The following is a 19629-nucleotide window of genomic DNA, read 5'->3' on the forward strand; positions in this document are numbered from 1 at the left end:
ACGGACAGGAATGTTTGAGTCAGACTGCGTCGACGTGGCCATACCCCTGCAGGTCTCGAAGCCTCACCTTTTTCTTGTGTCAAATGAGGGTGATGATACTGTCCTTCCACCTCAGGGGCATTGGTGAGTCACAGGAGCTGGTGTACACAGAAGCGCTCAGAAGAGCACTGCACGTGCACTCTGTGTGGTTACTGTGCGTGGTGAGAAAAGACACTTTAGAACTTTGGGGTCGATCATTGACACACTATTTCCTGTCCCTGGCTGGAACAGGACCTTGAGAATGTACCTGATGGAGCAGCCCACGGGGCGGATCCGTGATGTGCACGGCGGCCTCAGCTGCACAGGCCGCTGTGCTCTGTCTACGCCTGCCCCAGGTTTCGTGCCAGGCTGACTCTGGCTGCTGACTTTGCACCTTCTCTGCCTGGCAGGGTTGATGCTGCACGGCCCTCAGGCTCTAAAGCCTCAAAGGACGGGCCTCCAAGCCAGGATGTGACTCGTGTTTGTGTTTTGTTTGTTTTTGAACATATGCTGTGCATGAGAATGAACCAGGGGCTTTTGTGACATGCAGGTGCCAGGCCCCACCGAGACCTGGTAAGTCCATACCTCTGGGAACAGGCTCCTGGCACGTATCAGGTAGGAAAGTGCCTCAGCTGTTTCTGCTGACACTCAGGGCGAAGGCTGTGTCGTTTAGAGTCCACCGAGCAGAGGAGACCCCCGGCTTTTGTAACAGAGAGCATTTAATGTAAAGACGTGCTACCTAGGTGACAGCAGAAGCAGAAACAGGTAGCAACTGCAGGAAGGAGCTGCCATCCTAGGGGGAGGGAAGGAGAGAAGAGGTTGGAACTGTTAAAACTGAGAACCTGGGAGAAGGGGCTGGAACTCAGTCCGCTGAGGAGGGGACACTGGCCAGCTCTGCTGGCATCTCTGAGGTGGGCCTGGGGAAGTGGGAGGGAACTGCTGGTGCTGGGACAGAAGTCCTGCTGACAGGAAAGGGAAGGAGACCAGGACAGAGCAAGCCCTTCTCCAGCCAGCCTGCCAGCCCTCTCCAGCACCCGCTGTCAGCCAGCCCCCGCTGGAACAGCTGGCAAAGCAGGCTGTGCTTGGCAGAGTCTGCGGAAGGGTTGCAGGGAAACCCACCAGTAGTTCAACAGCGGGCTCGAGGGCCATCAGTGGAAGACTCAGAAAGACCGAGCCTCCGTAATTCTCGCCTCCTGGGACCTGCTGTGGGGCAGGTTTTGTGCCCACATGCTCCTTACCCAGCAAGACAGCACGCCTGTCATCAAAGTTACAGCCTGTTGCACAGGTGAGGGAAGGTAGTGAAGGGACTGCAAGTTGGTGTTCTCTAGGTGTGGTCCCTGAGCCAGCATCCCCTGGGAGCTTGTTAGAAATGCCTCATCGGAAGTCCTAGGAAGGGTGGAGCCCGGCCGGCTGTTTTTAACAGGTCCTCCAGGTGACTGCGAATCTCACTGAAGCTTGAGAACCACTGGTTTCAGTTGCAGGGGCGTAGGCCCAGTAACCTGACTTTGAGTGTTAGGGATAGAAAAAGTGAATAGTTGTCACACACAACCTCCTTAGCGTGGTCAGGTTCTGGTAGTGAGGAGCTAGGTACTTCGTTGTAGAACCAGTGAGAAAAGGTGCCCCTTCAAGCACTCTTGAGGAAGTATTCTGAGATGGTGTCAAGAGCAGGAAAATGGTTTTTTTCGTTATACCTTTTTTTGGAATTAAACATAATTTGCCTAGCAGGATCACTTAAAATAATGAAAAAATATTGCTGTTCTAGACAGACACACCCCAAATCATAGCTTTAGAAGTTCCTTTTCCACCACCTCAAGCACTTTATTCAGATGCCATCTGACTTGTGAGACCTCATGCGTAGGTGACATTAAGAAACGTCTGTGCATGGGGCTGTGGGGACACTGTATGGAGAATGCTCCACTGAGTCCTGTGGTGGGGATTTGAGATCCAGAAGACATAGGGACCCCCAGGATAGATGGGGTGTCACCTGCGAGGAATAAGGTCATTGGGAACAGAGCTTCATAGTAAATGAGGGCCAGACTGCCAGGCCACACGCCTAGGGCCTGGGCCTGCACCCCTGCCAGGTCCATCCTCCGACACCATGCCTGAGGAGTCGCCTGGTTGCATTTCATGGCAGTGTTTTTATGTGCTTCTGCAGACCAAGGCCCTGCCGGGCCGTGGGCAGCCCAGGCTTGGTTCTGAGGGAGACAGGCCAAGGGACTACCATGTGCCCTGTCCCCATCAGCTGTATCCTCAGACTCCAAGAAATCCGCAGGAGAGAAGCCAATTTCATTTTGCTGAACAGTTTCCTAAAGGCATCTGCTCACACAGCCCTCCTTTGAGAGAATACACACCCTCCCCTCACACCCATTTGGGAAGTGTTTTCTGGGGTCTTAATTGGCTGTGTGTGGTATTGGTTTGGTATTTGTAAGGTCACAGAAGTCTGTGCCTCAGGGACCGCTTTTTCTCCTCTTCCTTTCTGTGTAACAGGATGCTGGTCCACAGCAGGCCTCTGCAAATAGTTACTGATTGTTGTAATTAAAGATTATCTGAGTAGTGTGAGGGGTAGTGTGAGAAAGATGTCTGGCTGTTTGGAATGAAAAAGAGCTGTGTCATTTGGCAGAGCCAGCCGTGCGTTAGTCCCTGCCAGGGGCACTGGAAATGCTAGAAGCGATATTTCCTAGAAAGCAGCCAGCCGAAGGCCATGCGGATGGCTGGAGACGCGAGGCGGTGAGGGCAGCAGCACAGCCTGCAGAGTAGGGGCCTCCCAGAGCAGGGCGTCTTCAAGCTGTGGGCGCCTCAGTTTCCCTGCCATTTTACCTGAAGGGGAGAGTTAGTCTGGAGCCAAGAAATCCCTGAAAGAACCTCCCGGGGCCGGTGTGTTGCCGGATGCCTGTTTCCCTCTTCACCGCCCGCCTCGGGGTTCACAGCACCCCAGGGACAGGTCCTCTGGGTTGGCCTGCGCGGCATCTGGCCTAGGTGAGTGAGGTGGGATCTGCTCTTACCTTCTTCCCAGTGGTTGGTCAGCTGTCCCATTCCCATTGGTGAAAAGTCCACCTTTGCCCGGCTCCCTTTATCATATGTACGGGATCTGTTTCCAGACTTTCTGTTTTATTCCGCCAGTCCACTCGTTTCTGCACACACCAGGCTTCCTGTAATGTTGTAATGTCTCGGAGGGTGTGTCCTGTCTTTTCCAGTGTTTTCTTGGCTGGTCTTACATGTCTCTGTTTCCATGTGAACTTGGGGGTGGAGCTTGTCTAGCTCATTGGTGTTTTCACTGGGATTGCCCTAAATTTGTAAATTAATGTGGGGAGAGCTGACTTCTTAGTGATGTCCAGTCACCCTCTCCACAGACCAGGAATGCTGTGTCATTTATTCACACATACTTTTGTGTCTTTCAAGAGTGTTTGTATTACAAAGTTTTCCTCAAATAGGTTCTGTACAATTCTGGTTAAATGTATTTTGTTCCTAAGTATTTTTTCTTCTTTCTTGCGATAGTAAATGAGGTACACTTAACCATGTACCTGTCTCCTAACTGGTTGTCATTTGTGAGTATGAAGGCCTTGGTTTCTGTAGGTTAATTACTGGGTTCTTCTGGCTGTTGGAATTGGATCTGTCACCGAGGCTCGGTTCTCCAGGTTCAGCATCGCTTAATTTGCAAATTGGGATCTTTTCACCCCTTTTCCCCTTCTCCTGCCTCTTGTGGGTTCCTCTAGACTGATCGTGTTGGTGGAGCCTCCAGCATGCCGGAGGGGGGGTCCTCGTGGATGCGGGGGACCTCCTCGCCTCACCCTGATCTTACAGAAATGCCTCCCCTCTTCCCATTAAGTAAGATGCTGGCTTTAGTTCTAAAGTGTATATGTATATTTTATCATGTTAAAAAAGTATCGTTTCCTATTTTCTTGAGTATTTTCATCAGGAATGGGTACTGAATTTTTGTTGCAGACATTTCATCGTCTGCAGATATAGTCCCACGACTTTTCTCTTTAAGTCCATTATTGTATCTTTTATATTCATGAATTCCTAATATTGACTCAAGCTTGCTTTCCTGGAATAAATCCCATTGAGTCGTGGTGTATTATTTTCTTAATGTGGTGTTGGATCACGTTTGCTAACATTTTATGTAACCTTTTGCATTGATATTTCTAAGAGGTGATTTACTTTTTTACTTGCTCTTTTTTCAGACTTGAGCCTTATGCAGATCCTTATTATGACTATGAAATAGAGCGGTTCTGGCGTGGCGGGCAGTATGAGAATTTCAGGGTGCAGTATACGGAGACAGAACCATACCACAATTACCGGGTGAGTATGACCTGAATGTGCACATCTGAACTGCACTTTCAATTCGTAAAGTGTTGGCACAGTGTACCAATTTCAAGCTCCAACTGACTGTGGAGAACTAATTCAGATCCACGGGTTAAATTTGGTGATTTGAACAGAGACTTCCTTGAGTTTATCAGTGTTCTTGCTCTGGTTTTTGTAAAATTAGATTTGCTGGTTGGGTTATTGATACACGTTTGCGGGAGAGTGTGTTGTGCCCTCTTTAGGTGCCTTGGTGACACCGTTCATGATTGTGGTGCCCTTCTTCTCCATGTTAGTGAACAGGGTGAGGGCATTCCCCTGGGCGTCCACCAGCAGTACCTTGTTGGACTAATGGAGGACTGTTCTGTATTGGTATTTCTTTGGGAGTTTAGAGTGTGTGTTTAGAGTGCTTCAGGCTTGGAGTCCCTAATCTGATGCTCTTGGGCGAGATGATAAAGCTGCTGCTGGAAAGAGATCAGTTAAAAGCAGGTCAGCAATTTTTGTGCTGTGACTTCTGTGACATTCATGAGTTTTCGGGACTAAAGGGAGGTGACTACCTGGGGAACCCCTCAGATGGTGAGCTTGTGGAGAAAAGAGCCCCCCTCCCTGGTAGAGCAGATTCCTCACTGGGGTCAGGCTACAGGGCTGCAGTGCCTCCTGCCAGGCAGGGCAGCCTTGAAGGTAACAGGGGCCGGCGGGAGTCCTTTTGCACCACGTTCCCCACTATGTCCAAGGTGCGGCCCGCAGGAGATCCAGAGTGCACGTCATTTCCCCACAGGCCGCCTGAGACCCGCAACCTGTCTGTGTGCTGCGATCTAGGCTAGATTCAGTTTTAAGTTTGAATATTAGAGCAGAGGAGTGAGTAAGAACAGAGTAATCGTTCAAACAGGTGTTCGAGGATTGTGCTTAGAAAAGCAGGAACCACTGTTTTGGGGTGCCCACCCTGTTCCAGACACTGCTGAGCAAAGTGCCCTAGGGGCCCGGGCCTGAGGTTGTAGGAAGCCTGGCTTCTCTCATCCCACGGAGGACAGCCTGAGGCGTGGGGCTGATTAGTCTAGAATGGTGGTGGGAAGAGTTCCCTCTTAGGTCGTGTTCCACTCTAATTTGGCATCTAATCTATTTTTTAATGTTATGTTTTAAGGAGAAACTTTGAAACAGAATTACCACTCGAGCTTGTTCCCTAACCTCCACTGCTTGCTGGTGCGTTTTCTCCGTGGTTTCCTTTGCAAGTGTTTCTATCCAGCCTGTGTTTGCTTCCCACCAAGGAGAGGGAGAGGGAACGCGAGCGCGAGAATCGGCAGCGCGAGCGCGAGCGCGAGCGGGAGCGAGACCGGGAGCGGGAGCGGCGGCAGCGGGAGCGGGAGCGCGAGCGGGAGCGGGAGCGCGACAAGGAGCGGCAGCGGAGGAAGGAGGAGTGGGAGCGCGAGCGCGCCAAGCGCGATGAGAAGGACCGGCAGCACCGCGACCGCGACCGCGACAAGGAGCGGGAGAAGGAGAAGGAGAAGCCAAAGCCGCGCTCCCCGCAGCCCCCAAGGTAGGCCACCCGGATCGCGGCTCCTGTCTGCCGCCCACGACGCCATGCCCGCCGTCCCTGAGTCAACTGCTGAAGAAACGGCCGTGTGTCTTGAGGAGGAGGTGTGCCCCGGCACGTAACACGTGTACACGTGTAACAATGGAACGTGCGTGGTGTGCACCATATACTGTCCTAAATCAGGAAGGCGGTGAATTCCCCTCCCCTGGGGCTTGAGAGAAGGCACTGCGAGCGGCAGGGTGTGCGAGTTGCTGGCCACAGTGTGGCGCTGTCGCCGCTGGAATGCGGGACCTTGCGTCTCCGGGTGGAAGGCTGGCCTCTTCACTCCACTTGTTCTCTGGGTGGCGGTGCCAGGTGTGGCTGCGCGGGGGCGCTCAGGACGCGCGCACGGCAGAGGCCCCAGAGGCAGGGCGGGCTCTGGGCCTTCGGGCAGCCCTTTTTTCTTTTTAAACATATTTGAAGACTAGAGTAGGACGGGTGGTCCTCATTAGAAAATGATACAACTGGATGAAGTGTGTGTGTGTGTGTGTTTACAGCTTTATTGAGATATAATTTACATACCATGCAATACACCCATTTAAAGTGTGCAATTCGGTGGTTTCTAGCATATTCACAGAGTTGTGGTGCCATCACCACAATTTTAAAATACTTTTGTCCCCCAAAAAGAAACGTCATACCCATGAGCAGTTGCTCCCCATTTTCCTCAAATGCCGCCTACCCCCACCCCCACCCCTAGCTCCTGGCAACTGCTAATCCACTTTCTGTCTCCACGGATTTGCTTGTTCTGGACAGTTCATATAAATGGAATTGTGTACTAAGTGGTCTTTTGTGATTGGCTCCTTTCACTTAGCAGAGTATTTTCCAAGGTTCTACTGCACTGTGCCATGTATCAATACTTGATTCTTTTTTGTGGCTGAATAATATTCCATTGTATGCATAGACAATATTTTGTTTCTCTCTTCATCCATTGGTGGACATTTGGGTGATTTTTGCCTTTTAGCTATCGTGAATATGAACATTTATGTACATGTTTTTGTGTGGGCATAGTTTTCATTTTTCTTAGGTACACACCTAGGAGTGGTATTGCTGGGTCCTGTGGTGACTGTGTTAACCTTTGAGGAGCTGCTAGACTTTTCCAGAGTAGCCACCCCATTTTACATTCCCACCAGAAGTGTGTGAGGGTTCGGTTTCTTCCTCCTCCTTGCCAACGCTTGTTACTGTCCTTCCTTTTAATTCTAGCTATCCTCGTTGGTATAAAGTGGTATCTCACTGGTTCTGATTTGCGTCTCCCTGATGAGCAGTGGTGGTGAGCATCCTTTTGTGTGCTGATTGGCCATGTGTATATTTTCTTTGGAGAAATTTCTACTCTGATCTTTTGCCCATTTTTCAGTTTGGTTGTCTTTTTGTGTGTGAGGAAGATCAGCCCTGAGCTAACATCCATGCCAATCCTCCTCTTTTTTTTTTGCTGAGGAAGACTGGCCCTGAGCTAACACCTGTGCCCATCTTCCTCCACTTGTATGTGGTACGCCGCCACAGCATGGCTTGACAAGTGGTGCGTCGGTGCGCCCCCAGGATCCAAACCTGGGCCACCAGCAACGGAGTGCACACCCTTAACCACTACACCATGGGGCCGGCCCCTTGGTTGTCTTTATTATTGGGTTGTAAGTGTTCTTTGTGAGTTCTAGATACAAGTCCCTTATCAGGTATGATTTCACATACATTCTCCCTTTCTGTAGGTTGTCGTTTCACTTCCTTGATGATGTCCGTTTTCTGTTTTTTTTTAAGGGAAAGCCTCTTTAACTCCCCTGCCCCCTGGCTTTATTGAGGTACAGTTGACATATAACATTATGTAAGTTTAAGGTGTGCAGTGTATGATTTGATACTTGTATATATTGCGAAACAGTTACCACAATAAGGTTAGTTAATAGCAACATCTCCCTCATGATTACATTTTGTGTGTTTGTAGTGAGAACATTTAAGGTCTGCACTCTTAGCAGCTTTCAGGTGTATATACAGTATTGTTAACTCTGGTCACCGTGCTGCACATTAGATCCCCAGAATGTATTTACCTTACAACTGGAAATTTGTACCATTTGACCAACATCTCCCCGTTTCCCCTACCCCCTAGCATTTGGCAACCACCATTCTACCCTGTTTTTCTCAGTTTGGCTTTTTTAGATTCCACATAATAAGTGAGATCATGCAATGAGAGTCTTACTCTGTCTGACTTATTTCACTTAGCATAATACCCTCAGGGTCCATCCATATTGTTGCAAATGGCATGATGTCCTTTTTTATGGCTGAGTAATATTCCATTGTATATACAGTCATAGATTGCTTGACAACAGGGAATGTGTTCTGAGAAATGTTTCGGTAGGCAATTTTGTCATTGTGCGACCATCATAGAGTATACTGAAGGAGAACAAAATTTGTCAACCTAAAATGTATCTCTTTAACATGAGGATTATTTTAGACTGATTATTTTTAAGAAACGAAAGACTCAAAGTTTTTCTTGTTACCTCCCCCTTAACTGCCTAAAAGAATTCAGATAAAAAAACCTGTGTCTTAGGGCTGGCCCCGTGGCTTAGTGGTTAAGTGCGCACGCTCCACTGCTGGCAGCCCAGGTTCGGATCCCGGTCACGGACCAACGCACTGCTTGTCTGGCCATGCTGAGGCCCCGTCCCACATACAGCAACTAGAAGGATGTGCAACTATGACATACACCTATCTACTGGGGCTTTAGGGGAAAAAACGAGGAGGACAGGCAATAGATGTTAGCTCAGAGCCGGTCTTCCTCAGCAAAAAGAGGAGGATTGGCATGGATGTTAGCTCAGGGCTGATCTTCCTCACAAAAAAAAAAAAAAACCTGTCTCAGGAAGCAAGCTATCACCTTAGCATAATATGAACTAGGTGGAAGACAGGGAGGAAGCTAGAAAAGCCTGTCTGCTGGGCTCCCCTCTATGTTCTTCTGTTTCTGTGTAGCCAAACACACACTTGTTTTCCAAAAGTTTGCTCCTTTTCACCTAGCTGTGAGTAGCCTTCCTTCCCTTTGAAGTCTCTGACTCCCTCCACCCCCAACATCTTCTTTGTCTTTAGCTGAGGATGGTATTTAAGGTGAGGGCTCAGGCCATTTTGGCGAGTTACCCGGTTTTCTTGGGTTTCTCCCAGGTATACATGTTATTAATCTTTTGTTTGTTTTTCTCCTGTTAATCTGTCTCGTGTCAATTTAATTCTTAGACCAGCCAGGAGAACCTACAAGGGTAAAGGAAAATTTCTTTCTCCCCTACAGTACTTATACAAACCTAGATGATATAGCCTAGAACACATGGAGGCTATATGGTAATAACCTTATGGGACCACCATCGTATATGCAGTCCATCGTTGACTGAAATGTCATTATGTGACACATGACTCTGTCTCCCACAACTTCTTTGTCCATTCCTCTGTGGACACTTAACAGTGTTTGCAAGTCTTGACTAGTGAGAAAAATGCTGCAGTGAACACGGGGGTGCAGATATCTCTTTGATAGTGATCTCATTTTCTTTGGATAAATACCCAGAAATGGGATTGCTGAATCGTATGGTTATTCTATTTTTAGCTTTTTGAGGAACCTCCATACTATATTCCATAGTGGCTGCACCAGTTTACATTCCCACCAACAATGCACATGGGTTCCCTTTTCTCCACATCCTCACCAGCACTTGTTATTCTTTTTGATGAAAGCAATTCTGACAGGTGTGAGGTGATATCTCATTGTGGTTTTGATTTGCATTTCTGTGATGATTGGTGATGCTGAGCATCTATTCATACACCCATTGACTATCTGTATGTCTTTGAAAAAATATCTATTCATCTCCTTTGCTCACTTTTTAATTGCATTATTTGGAGGGGCCGGCCCAGTGGCATAGCAGTGAAGTTCAGGCACTCCGCTTCAGCGGCCCGGGGTTCGCCCGTTCGGATACTGGGTGCAGACCTATGCACCGCTCGTCCAGCCCTGCTGAGGCAGTGTCCCACATAGAGCAACTAGAAGGATATACAGCTATGACATACAACTATCTGCTGGGGCTTTGGGGAGAAGAAAGAGAAAAAGGAAGAAGGTTGGCAACACATGTTAGCTCAGGGCCAATCTTCCTCAAAAAAAAAAAGTCAGTAATTATTTGGTTTTTTTGCTGTTGTATAAGTTCCTTATATATATTGGATATTAACTCCGTATCGGCTATATGGTTTGCAAGTGTTTCCTCCCATTTGGTAGGTTGCCTTTTCGTTTTGTTGATGGTTTCTGTTGCTGCGCAGAAGCTTTTTAGTTGGATGTGGTCCCACTTGTTTATTTTTGCTTTTGTTGCCTTTGCTTTTGATGTTATATCCAAAAATCATTGCCAAGACCAACATCAAGGACCATTTGCTCTAAATTTTCTTCTAGGAGTTTTATAGTTTCAAGTCTTACATTTGAGTCTTCAACCCATTTCGAGTTTATTTTTGTGAGTGGTGTAAGATAGGGTCCATTTTCCTTCTTTCGCATGTGAATATCTAGTCTTTCCAGCTCCATATATTGAAGAGACTGTCCTTTCCACATTGAATATTCGTGGCTCCCTTGTCAAATATTAGTTGACCATGTATGTGTGGGTTTATTTCTGGGCTTTCTGTTCTGTTACGTTGGTCTATGTGTCTGTTTTTTATGCCAGTACCATACTGTTTTGATTACTGTAGGTTGGTAATATAGCTTGAAATCAGGGGACGTGATGCCTCCAGCTTTGTTCTTTCTCAGGATTGCTTTGGCTATTTGGGGTCTTTTGTGGTTTCACACAAATTTTAACATTGTTTTTTCTATTTCTGTGAAAAATGCCATTGGAATTTTGATAAGGATTACATTGAGTGTGTAGAGATGGCTTTGGATAGTATGGACATTTTAACAATATTAATTCTTCCAGTCCGTGAGCACAGAATATCTTTCCATTTATTTGTGTCTTCAGTTTCTTTCCTCAGTCTCTTATAGTTTTCAGTGTACAGGTCTTTCACTCCCTTGGTTAAATTTATTCCTAGGTATTTTATTCTTTTTGACTCAATTGCAAATGGGATTGTTGTCTTTGTTTCTTTTTCAGATAGTTTCTTGTTAGTGTATAGAACCACAGCTGGGTTTTGTACATTGGTTTTTGTATTCTGCAAATTTTCTGCATTCGTTGATTGGTTCTCACAGTGTTTGGTGGGTGAAACCAGACCCTCGTCCCCATATCTTATCCTTTTGGTTGGACAAGCTGCTTTGCTGTGTACAGTTGTGTTTCTGACGGTAGATGTCAGGATTGGAGTCTTCCGTTTTGAGGTTATTTATGGCTGCAGCGGGACACCTAGTTTGTGTAAGTGCCACTTCTGACCGTCTTCATCCTCTGGGTTGCAATGAATTGACCTCCCTAAATTTGCTGTTTATTTTCATTCTTTCCTAACATTGGGCAAAGTAATGTTCTCAAAGAACATTCAGAGTAAATCCCATGTTTTAGATGCACTTGAGAGTTTATTCTTTAAAACACGCTTTGATGAATCTTTTTGTTACAGTAATCACTCTTGCACTCTTTCAGTTATTTTGATGTTTACATACTCCTTTGAATGGAAAAGCCTGATTCTGACTTTCTGTTGTTGGTCCCTTTGAAGCTCCTTTTTGATAGAAGCCCTTTCCCCTAAGCTGCACAGCATTTCCAGCCCCAGTCCTGGGGCTGCGGTCCCCATAGGAGCACTGCTGGGAGGATGAGGCCCAGCGCCCTTCTGCTTATGCCCACCTCTGTGGTTCATCACATGCGGCCAGGCCCAGCCTCTGCTCAAATCCCACCCCTGAGAGAGGTCGCCCCTCTCGCTTCTGTCCCCCCACCCTGCCTTATTCCTCATAGCTCTTCTCACCCCCTGACATCATACGACTCGTTCACTCATCTGTTGGCATCTGTTGTCCTTCTAGAATGTAATCCCCTGGAGGGCACTGCAGTCTCAGAACATTTGCTGGATGCTGTGAGTAGTGCATTCGGTCGCAGCCTGCATTTTGACCTTATGTGACACAACGAATGTTGTAGGATTGACAAAATTACAGACTGAGTTCTGCAGACAGAACTAGCTCAGTCTGCTTTCCATATTGATAAAATGGCTGTTCTCATGCATATCCAGATCCTTGGTCCTTAGACACAAGAAGAGACACAAGGTCTAGGTCAGAGCATCACTCTCCCCATGTGACTCCATGGGTTCCTGAATCACATCAGCAAGTCCACTTTCATGGTTTTGTGGTTTACAGGCATATTTACTATGCCCACAAACCCCCTTCACCAGCCCCTACTAACATGTCCTGCTTGTTTCCAAGAAGCCAAGCAACTCTTCCAAGTCAAGGGTCTATATTTCCAGCTCTGGGACACTTATACACGCACGAGTGTGGTTTGAGAGTGCATATTGGAGGGTGGCCGCACAGGTCAGCTGTGCTTCCCTGCTCATGACTAAGCCAGGAACAGGACGGCGTATACAAGACGCCATCTCATCTGGTCCTCATTCCCATTTCCACTGCTGCTGACCCTACCAGAGGAAGTGTGACATGAATCCACAAAGAGGGTTTTAAAGGCCGTAGATCAGGCAGCAGATCACTGTGGAGAACAGCCTCCACTCCCTCCGTTTACACAGCCAGAGATTCTCAAGTGAGGAGGGAGGTCAGTGTCAGGTTCAGGAGACAGGACTGAGTGAGCCCTTCCTAAAATCAGATGTAGCTTTTCTGCTCTCCCAGCGGTTTCTGGCCTGGTTTGTCTCCTGCTGTTGGGCTCAGTCCTCCTCTTTTCTTCCTGGAACTCTCACGTGCGCTCCTGTGGACCTGCACCCCCAGCACCTGCTGCCACCAGCAGAGGTGGGGCACTCCCTGTCAGTTGGTCTGGACTCAGCCTGTCTCACTGGTGCTAGGGAGTCCTGAACCCCAGCTTTGATTGCCCTGGCTGGAACCCTGCCAGCACGCTACCAGAGCAGAATTTCCAGCACAGTCCTCCAATTTCCTCTTCCTTGGATCAGCCAGAGCTGGCATGCCCGCTTGTTCAGGAGGTGGCTGAATTTCCCTGCAGTAAAACGTTATATGATCGCCCTTTGATAGTAGACTTTATTTATTTAGCTTTTGACAGGTTGGGAATTTTTCATCAGCAGCTGCACAGAAATAACTTCTCACCTCAAACAGAAGAATGATGTAGGGGCCGGCCCCGTTGTGTAGCGGTTAAGTGCCCGCGCTCTGCTGCTGGCGGCCCAGGTTTGGATCCCGGGCGCACACCGATGCACCGCTTGTCAGGCCATGCTGTGGCGGCATCCCACATAAAGTGGAGGAAGATGGGCATGAATGTTAGCTCAGGGCCAGTCTTCCTCAGCAAAAAGAAGAGGATTGGCATGGATGTTAGCTCAGGGCTGATCTTCCTCACAAAGAAATAAAAAAGAATGATGTAACTCCATCCAGGAAGAGCCTCAAGAAGCTTTTATCTTCATCCACTGTCTGAGGGACTGTACAGTGAGGCAGAATCTACACTGGGAATGTTACTTGCAGGGTCCAGGGGACATAAATTGGAGTAGATGGTGATAAACTTTAATAAAGTATGGTGGTTGTGTTTCATCTGCAACCAGCAAGAGCTCTTTAAACCCAGACACCTCGTTAGCCAGGAGCAGAAGGCACAGGCATGCAGCGGGGTGAGCCATGGGTGCTGACTGGTGCCGTGTGCCAGCAGGATACCAGGGGCTCCCTTCTTTTTACCTGCCACTGTCGGCCCTCTTGCCTGCGGTTCTCCCTCACCTGCCCAAGCTGTGCCACTCTCAGACAGGTAATGGGTGACTGTCTTTTGTCGAATGGCTACCTCAGGAATCCCGTGTCAGCTTTTCTCTCGACCTTGTGGGCTCGATGCAGTGTTACTGTGTTTAGAGATTGCGTCACTCTCTTGGTCCAGGTTTTCCTGTGGTAGTTATGCCTTTTGAGGCCTCCTGTCCACTCCTACATCGGGGCTATTTTTAGACTAAAAAATTCTGTAGAATGCATCAGTGCAAACAGGGGAAACCCCTTTTGTGAAACCTCGTCCTGGTCTTTATAGCCAAGCCAGTGGGGTGTGCTGTACTGGGTGGGGCCGAGGCAGGTAATTGGGATGTTGTTTGGCATGGGCAAATTAATTTCATTCTAGGTAGACATAGTAATTGAGACTTTCCTGGAGGAATTGCCAGACTACCTCTTGTCTTTAAAGGTGTTGACTAAACACTCCGATGTACATTTGAGGTTTGGTGCTCCTTGGGGGTGAAGTGGCAGACTTCTTATTTCCGAGGAGATCCACTGAATCCTCACAGAGGAGCACTGTTCCCACCGCTTCCTCACACTCACTGAAGCCTAGACGTTTCCCGACGGGGTTCTCGGCCGTCTCAGGGGCCCCACGCCCCATGCGGGCTATCAGTGCGAGTGCTTGGCAGGCTGTCGCTTCGCCCTCAGACCTGCTCTGGCGCGAGCGTGCTGACCTGCATATCTCCAGTGTGAGGTACACTAGGGGTCTCGGCAGGTTGGGGATGGGTGAGCATACGTTGCCTTCTTCAGAGGATTTTGTGACTCCCCACTTTTGCAAACAATCCCTGTCAGGTTTCCCTCCTGACTCTGCTCCCTCCCTGTCTTCTGGGGCACAGCTGCTGCTCCCCCGGCCTAGCCCAGTGCTCAGGCCAGCGGGGCTTGGCTTCCTCTCTGCTGGGTCTCCAGCAGCGCTGGCTCATCACCACTTTTCAGTGCTGCCCCATTGGTGTCCACATCTTACATGGCGGAATCCACTGATTTCATGAATGTGACCATGCCGAGTTGTGATTGCTTGTGTCTAAACCCCTGTGGTAGTGTCGCACGCCTTTGCTGCCCCTGAATGTATCGGGTAACCACACCCAGGGGGCCGCCAGCAGCCACGCAGGATGTGCGTGCCCCGGGGAAGCAGGACAGTGCCGTCTCTTGAACACTGCGCGATGGGCAGGTCGCCCCGGCCTCCCGCTCCACTCCCAGCTCTGTCGTCACACTCAATGCTCCCTGAGGAGCCAGCGCTTGGAGCTGGCTCAGAGGGGCTCCTCAGCACTTTGGCTTGCCATTAAGACAGCCACTGACCTTTCTACTGCTGCACAAGACAGCTGCCTGCGAATTCAATAAACCTCCTTCTGCCTTTCTGCGCTTTCATTTGAATCCATCCTGGGCATGGCCTAATTGCTTGTCTCTAGAAAGTCATTGTGCCCAGGGCATTTTCGAGGAAAAGTGGATTTTGTTTTTTAAATTATTGACTACTTACCCACTGAATTGTCCAGAAGTTGCCTGACTGTTTGAGAAAGATGAAAAGAGAGATAAATAGTGGCCTCTCGGGCCGGCCCCGTGGCTTAGCGGTTAAGTGCGCGCACTCCGCTGCTGGCGGCCCGGGTTCGGATCCCGGGCACAGACCGACGCACCGCTTCTCCGGCCATGCTGAGGCTGCGTCCCACATACAGCAACTAGAAGGATGTGCAGCTATGACATACAACTATCCACTGGGGCTTTGGGGGAAAAAAATAAAATAAAATAAAAAATAGTGGTCTCTCATGTATGCATATCTAAGTATAGACATCTGGTGTCAACAGGAATTAGGTAAATACAGATTAATACAAATACAGTCATGAATTAGACACAAGTATTGTTGAGTCTATTGAAACATGACTCTCTACAGTTATAGCTGTGTATTCAGTGTGGGGAGCCACAGGTGAGAAGTGGAAAAATGATAAAAAGAACCTAAGATAATGTCAGTAGTCTTGGAAATGTCAGAAAATGTATTTGAATGACAAGCCCTCACCATTGAAACAGCAAGTCTTAATGACACTTGCCCCACTTGAAACAGTACAGGTTTTTCTTCTTTCTTTTCCCCATAAATTAAAGTGTAGGTGGGTGGGAACACACATGTCGCCTTAGTTAGTGGTTACATTTCCCTCAGGTTACCTTGCTTGTGATTGAGTTCAATCAAATACATTTTCAAAATCTGTAGATTGAAGTGGCGGGTCTGCATCCCCAGTGCCCTCACCAGGGAGAGCCAGTCTGTCTTGCCTCACCTTCTCAAGCCTCCCTTGGAAGAACTGTCGTCACGATTGCAGCCCTTCCTGTGCAGAGGGGTAGGTCCTCAGGCCTCGGAAAGCCTTGCTCCATCAGAGGCCATCAGTCAGGACTGGCTCCGGGCTCCTAGAACTGTCAGGGTTCTGGGGTCTGCTCTATGCCTTGTTGATAGCCCTTGGCATGTGTTGCAGGCCTTCTGCTAGGTCCTGTGGGGGTCACAAAGTTGAGAAACGTGAATAGGAGAAAGAATTCTATCACATTTCTTATTTTCCCTAAGAGAGGGCCAAACAGCGTGGTGGAGGCTGTAGGAGGGTTATAGCCAGCTGAGTGGATCATAAAAAGGAAATGTAGTTCTGGACAGGGAACACACGGGACTTCCACGAGAGGCGGGTATTCTGCGGGGAGGGACTGATTGCCAGGCTCAGGGTTTCTTCAGCTGGCAGGCGTCCACCCAGGCGTGGCAGGAACAGGAGGGTGCTTGTGGTGCGTCCCCTGGTGTGTGTGCAGGAAGGGATGCTGCTGGCATTGGGAGCCGCTCGGTGTCCACAGTGGGCTGGGCGGAGGGGCCCACCCAGAAGTCCAGGAGAGAGGCATGGCAGCCCCAAGCCAGCACATGGGGACACGGGGACTGCAGTCAGGACCCCTGTGGGCGGTTTCTGTGCAGTTTTAGGAGAGGTGAGCGGAGCGCAGGTCTTTTGTTTTGTGCTCCACAAAGGTTCTGAGTGTAATAGTAAAGACCTGCTGTGGAGGGTGTTGTGAGCTGTTCCAGAAACGCACATGAGCAAGTGCAGTCGGGAAGAAACCATGTGCTTCTATCCCCTTCTCCCGGATCTCTGTCAGATATTGAACCTTTCAATTTTAGAAGAGATCTTCATCCTTTTTATCTTTTTTATCTTTGACCCCAAACTTGGAGCTGCTCCGGTCGGAGTTTCCAGACACTCTTGCATCATGGGCACCTCACACCTCTCGCCACTGATGTCAGAGTGAGCCGCATCCTGAGTTTTGACTGAGGGCCCTTTGTTGTCTTTGTGTGTGACAGTCATCACAGGTACAGTACCGCTGGCCTTTGCTCCTTGGAGTCTCTTTCCTGTGGCCTTGAGCAAAGGATCAGGTGCTGGGAAGATAAGATTGTGTCTAGCTGCCAGCTGCCGTGGGGAAGGTACTTCCTCCGTCACAGGTTACTGGAAGTTTCTTTCCCCTCTCTGTTTAGAAGTGTGTATGCAAATTCCAAATCTGTTCTGCCAGCTTTTGATGCTCGTGCTCCTGACTGAGGTCCTCGCTCCCCAGCTGTCTCCATTCACGTTGGGTCCTCCCATCCATGTCTTCAGATTCCACACAGTGGGCTTTAGTGGGTGGCTGTGTGGAGAAGGGTGGCAAGCCTGTGAGTGTCATGGTTGGTTGGTTTGTCTTCCTGATTTTCCAGGTCTCGTTAGGCTCTCCTCTGGGTGCTGCCATTCAGTGAGAGAAGGGCTTTGGCCTCAGGTGTCTTGGGCTCTCTCAGAAAGCAGAAGTCTGGCCCTACTTCTCTGCTATCAGCTCGAGGCACCAGCATGACCCCAGCCCCACAGCCGGAGAGCAAACCTGTCTGGCCTCCTTGGACCGAGGTCCTGGGCTCCATGGTCAGAGGTGCTGACCTCCTCCAGGATTTCCAGAGGACATCAGCCTACGCCCTGTTCTCTGGTTATTGTTCCCTTACTAACTGGGTCGTGTTTAGTCTACTGATGGGTGAAGGACGCCTGCTTCCTGCTGTCCCCGATGGTGGTGAGCTCAAAGCGAGTTGAGGACTGACATCAGCGGCAGTGTGCTCTTTGTGAGCCACTTTGCACTCAGTGCCTTAGGTGAGTGGACGGGGCTCCTTTCCTCTCCTCTGAGGTCCCCATGAGAGATGAGAACAAGTCACTAAGAGCAGTCTTTAGTAAAATTCCTAAGAGTATGTACTCATCGACAGTAGTAAGAGATTTTCTTGGGTCCGGCCTTGTGGCTTAGCAGTTAAGTGCGAGCGCTCTGCTACTGGCGGCCCGGGTTCGGATCCTGGGCGCGCACCAACGCACCGCTCGTCCAGCCATGCTAAGGCAGCGTCCCACATACGGCAACTAGAAGGATGTGCAACTGTGACATACAACTATCTACTGGGCTTTGGGGAGAAAAAGGAGGAGGATCGGCAATAGATGTTAGCTCAGGGCCGGTCTTCCTCAGCAAAAAGAAGAGGATTGGCATGGATGTGAGCTCGGGGCTGATCTTCCTCACAAAAAAAAAGAGATTTTCTTTACAGAAATGGAAAAAAGTTTTAAATAACATTTGAGATGTTTTTTATAATAAATGTAAAACATGAAAATTCAGGAAGCTTTGGAACACTCTGAAAACAGAGAGAGAAGTAAGGAGAAAAGATGGCCTGGAGTGACTGCTGCTGTTCCACGTGGGCCACACTCCCAGACACCCCACAGGGTGCATCGGGGGCCAGAGCGGCTGGGAGCTGGCCGATGTTGCTTTCCCTCCCCTTCCCAATGTTATGTAGGTATTTTCCCCAAATGGAATTTTTAATGAACTCTTTACAGATGATTCATTCAGTCATTTTTCCCAAAACATCTGCCATTAAAATTGATGATTTAAGTTTTACATCCAAGTCTGAAACCTTTTCTTCCTGGTTGGGTCCCCAAATCTGGGGACAGAAACCAGCTGGGGTTCAGCTTGTTAATATTTGGCTTTGGCAGTCTCTAGAAGCAGCTTGTTACACAGCATGATCCCTGAACTTATTTTGTTCTTGGGCCGCTTGCAGGATTTTCTATATCCAGGTACCACCTATATACTAGTTATTTATATTTTTTTTCATTTTTTTTTTTTTTTTTTGTGAGGAAGATCAGCCCTGAGCTAACATCCATGGTAATCCTCCTCTTTTTGCTGAGGAAGACCGGCTCTGAGCTAACATCTATTGCCAATCTTCCTCTTTTTTTTCCCCAAAGCCCCAGTAGATAGTTGTACGTCATAGTTGCACATCCTACTAGTTGCTGTATGTGGGACGCGGCCTCAGCATGGCCGGAGAAGCGGTGCGTCGGTGCACGCCCGGGATCCGAACCCGGGCCGCCAATGGTGGAGCGCACGCACTTAACCGCTAAGCCACGGGGCCAGCCCTGTTTTCACTTTTTAAACTAAAATACATTTTAAAAGGAAATTTTGCATCATTTCCATAAAGCAAACACCAGATCATTTGTCCTAGTGAGTCACTGTAAAGTCAAAAATAAAAAGGATTGTCTGCATACTAATTAAAATTAGGACCCCAGTTTGCCACACTTTGGGGAACACGACTGCTGAATGGGATCCCTTGTTTCCTGCGGTCACTACCCAGCCTAGTACCAGCCCTTCAGAGGGAAGGTGGTGCTGGCTGTCAGCTCCTGCTGCGTGAGGGGGTGTTCAGGCCCGTCGTGGCACCAGCCAAGAGAATGAGAGGCTTTGGGGCACCTTCAGCCTTCTTTCTGGCACTGTTAAAGGAGCTAGCTTTTAAAACCCGTAGTCTTATCTCCAGAGTGAGTGAAGGATTCTTCCTGGTGAGGAAGTGTTGACCCTCGGAAACTGTGGAGGCCTGTGCTGGCTGCTTGCTTCTCTGTGGCCTCAAGTGGTTTTCTTTTCATGCTGTGGTGGGGGCAGGGTCCCCATGGCTACAGCAAGAACTTCAGTCCTGTTATGGCTGCATCGTGAATCACTCCTTGGATTTCCGCCT

General features: G+C 48.9%; 1 protein-coding gene across 2 annotated transcripts in view; it reads left to right on the forward strand.

Moving 5' to 3' along the window:
- Nucleotides 1-19629, forward strand: part of ZC3H18 (zinc finger CCCH-type containing 18) — a 63576-nt gene that overhangs the window by 29032 nt on the left and 14915 nt on the right. For both annotated transcript variants that reach the window (XM_058528450.1, XM_058528451.1), the window contains 2 exons: nucleotides 4200-4317; nucleotides 5583-5851. In XM_058528450.1, coding sequence (XP_058384433.1) covers nucleotides 4200-4317; nucleotides 5583-5851 — 387 coding nt within the window. The remainder of the gene's footprint in view (nucleotides 1-4199; nucleotides 4318-5582; nucleotides 5852-19629) is intronic.

Source organism: Diceros bicornis, chromosome 32, assembly GCF_020826845.1.
Source record: "Diceros bicornis minor isolate mBicDic1 chromosome 32, mDicBic1.mat.cur, whole genome shotgun sequence".
Taxonomy (NCBI): Eukaryota; Metazoa; Chordata; class Mammalia; order Perissodactyla; family Rhinocerotidae; genus Diceros; species Diceros bicornis.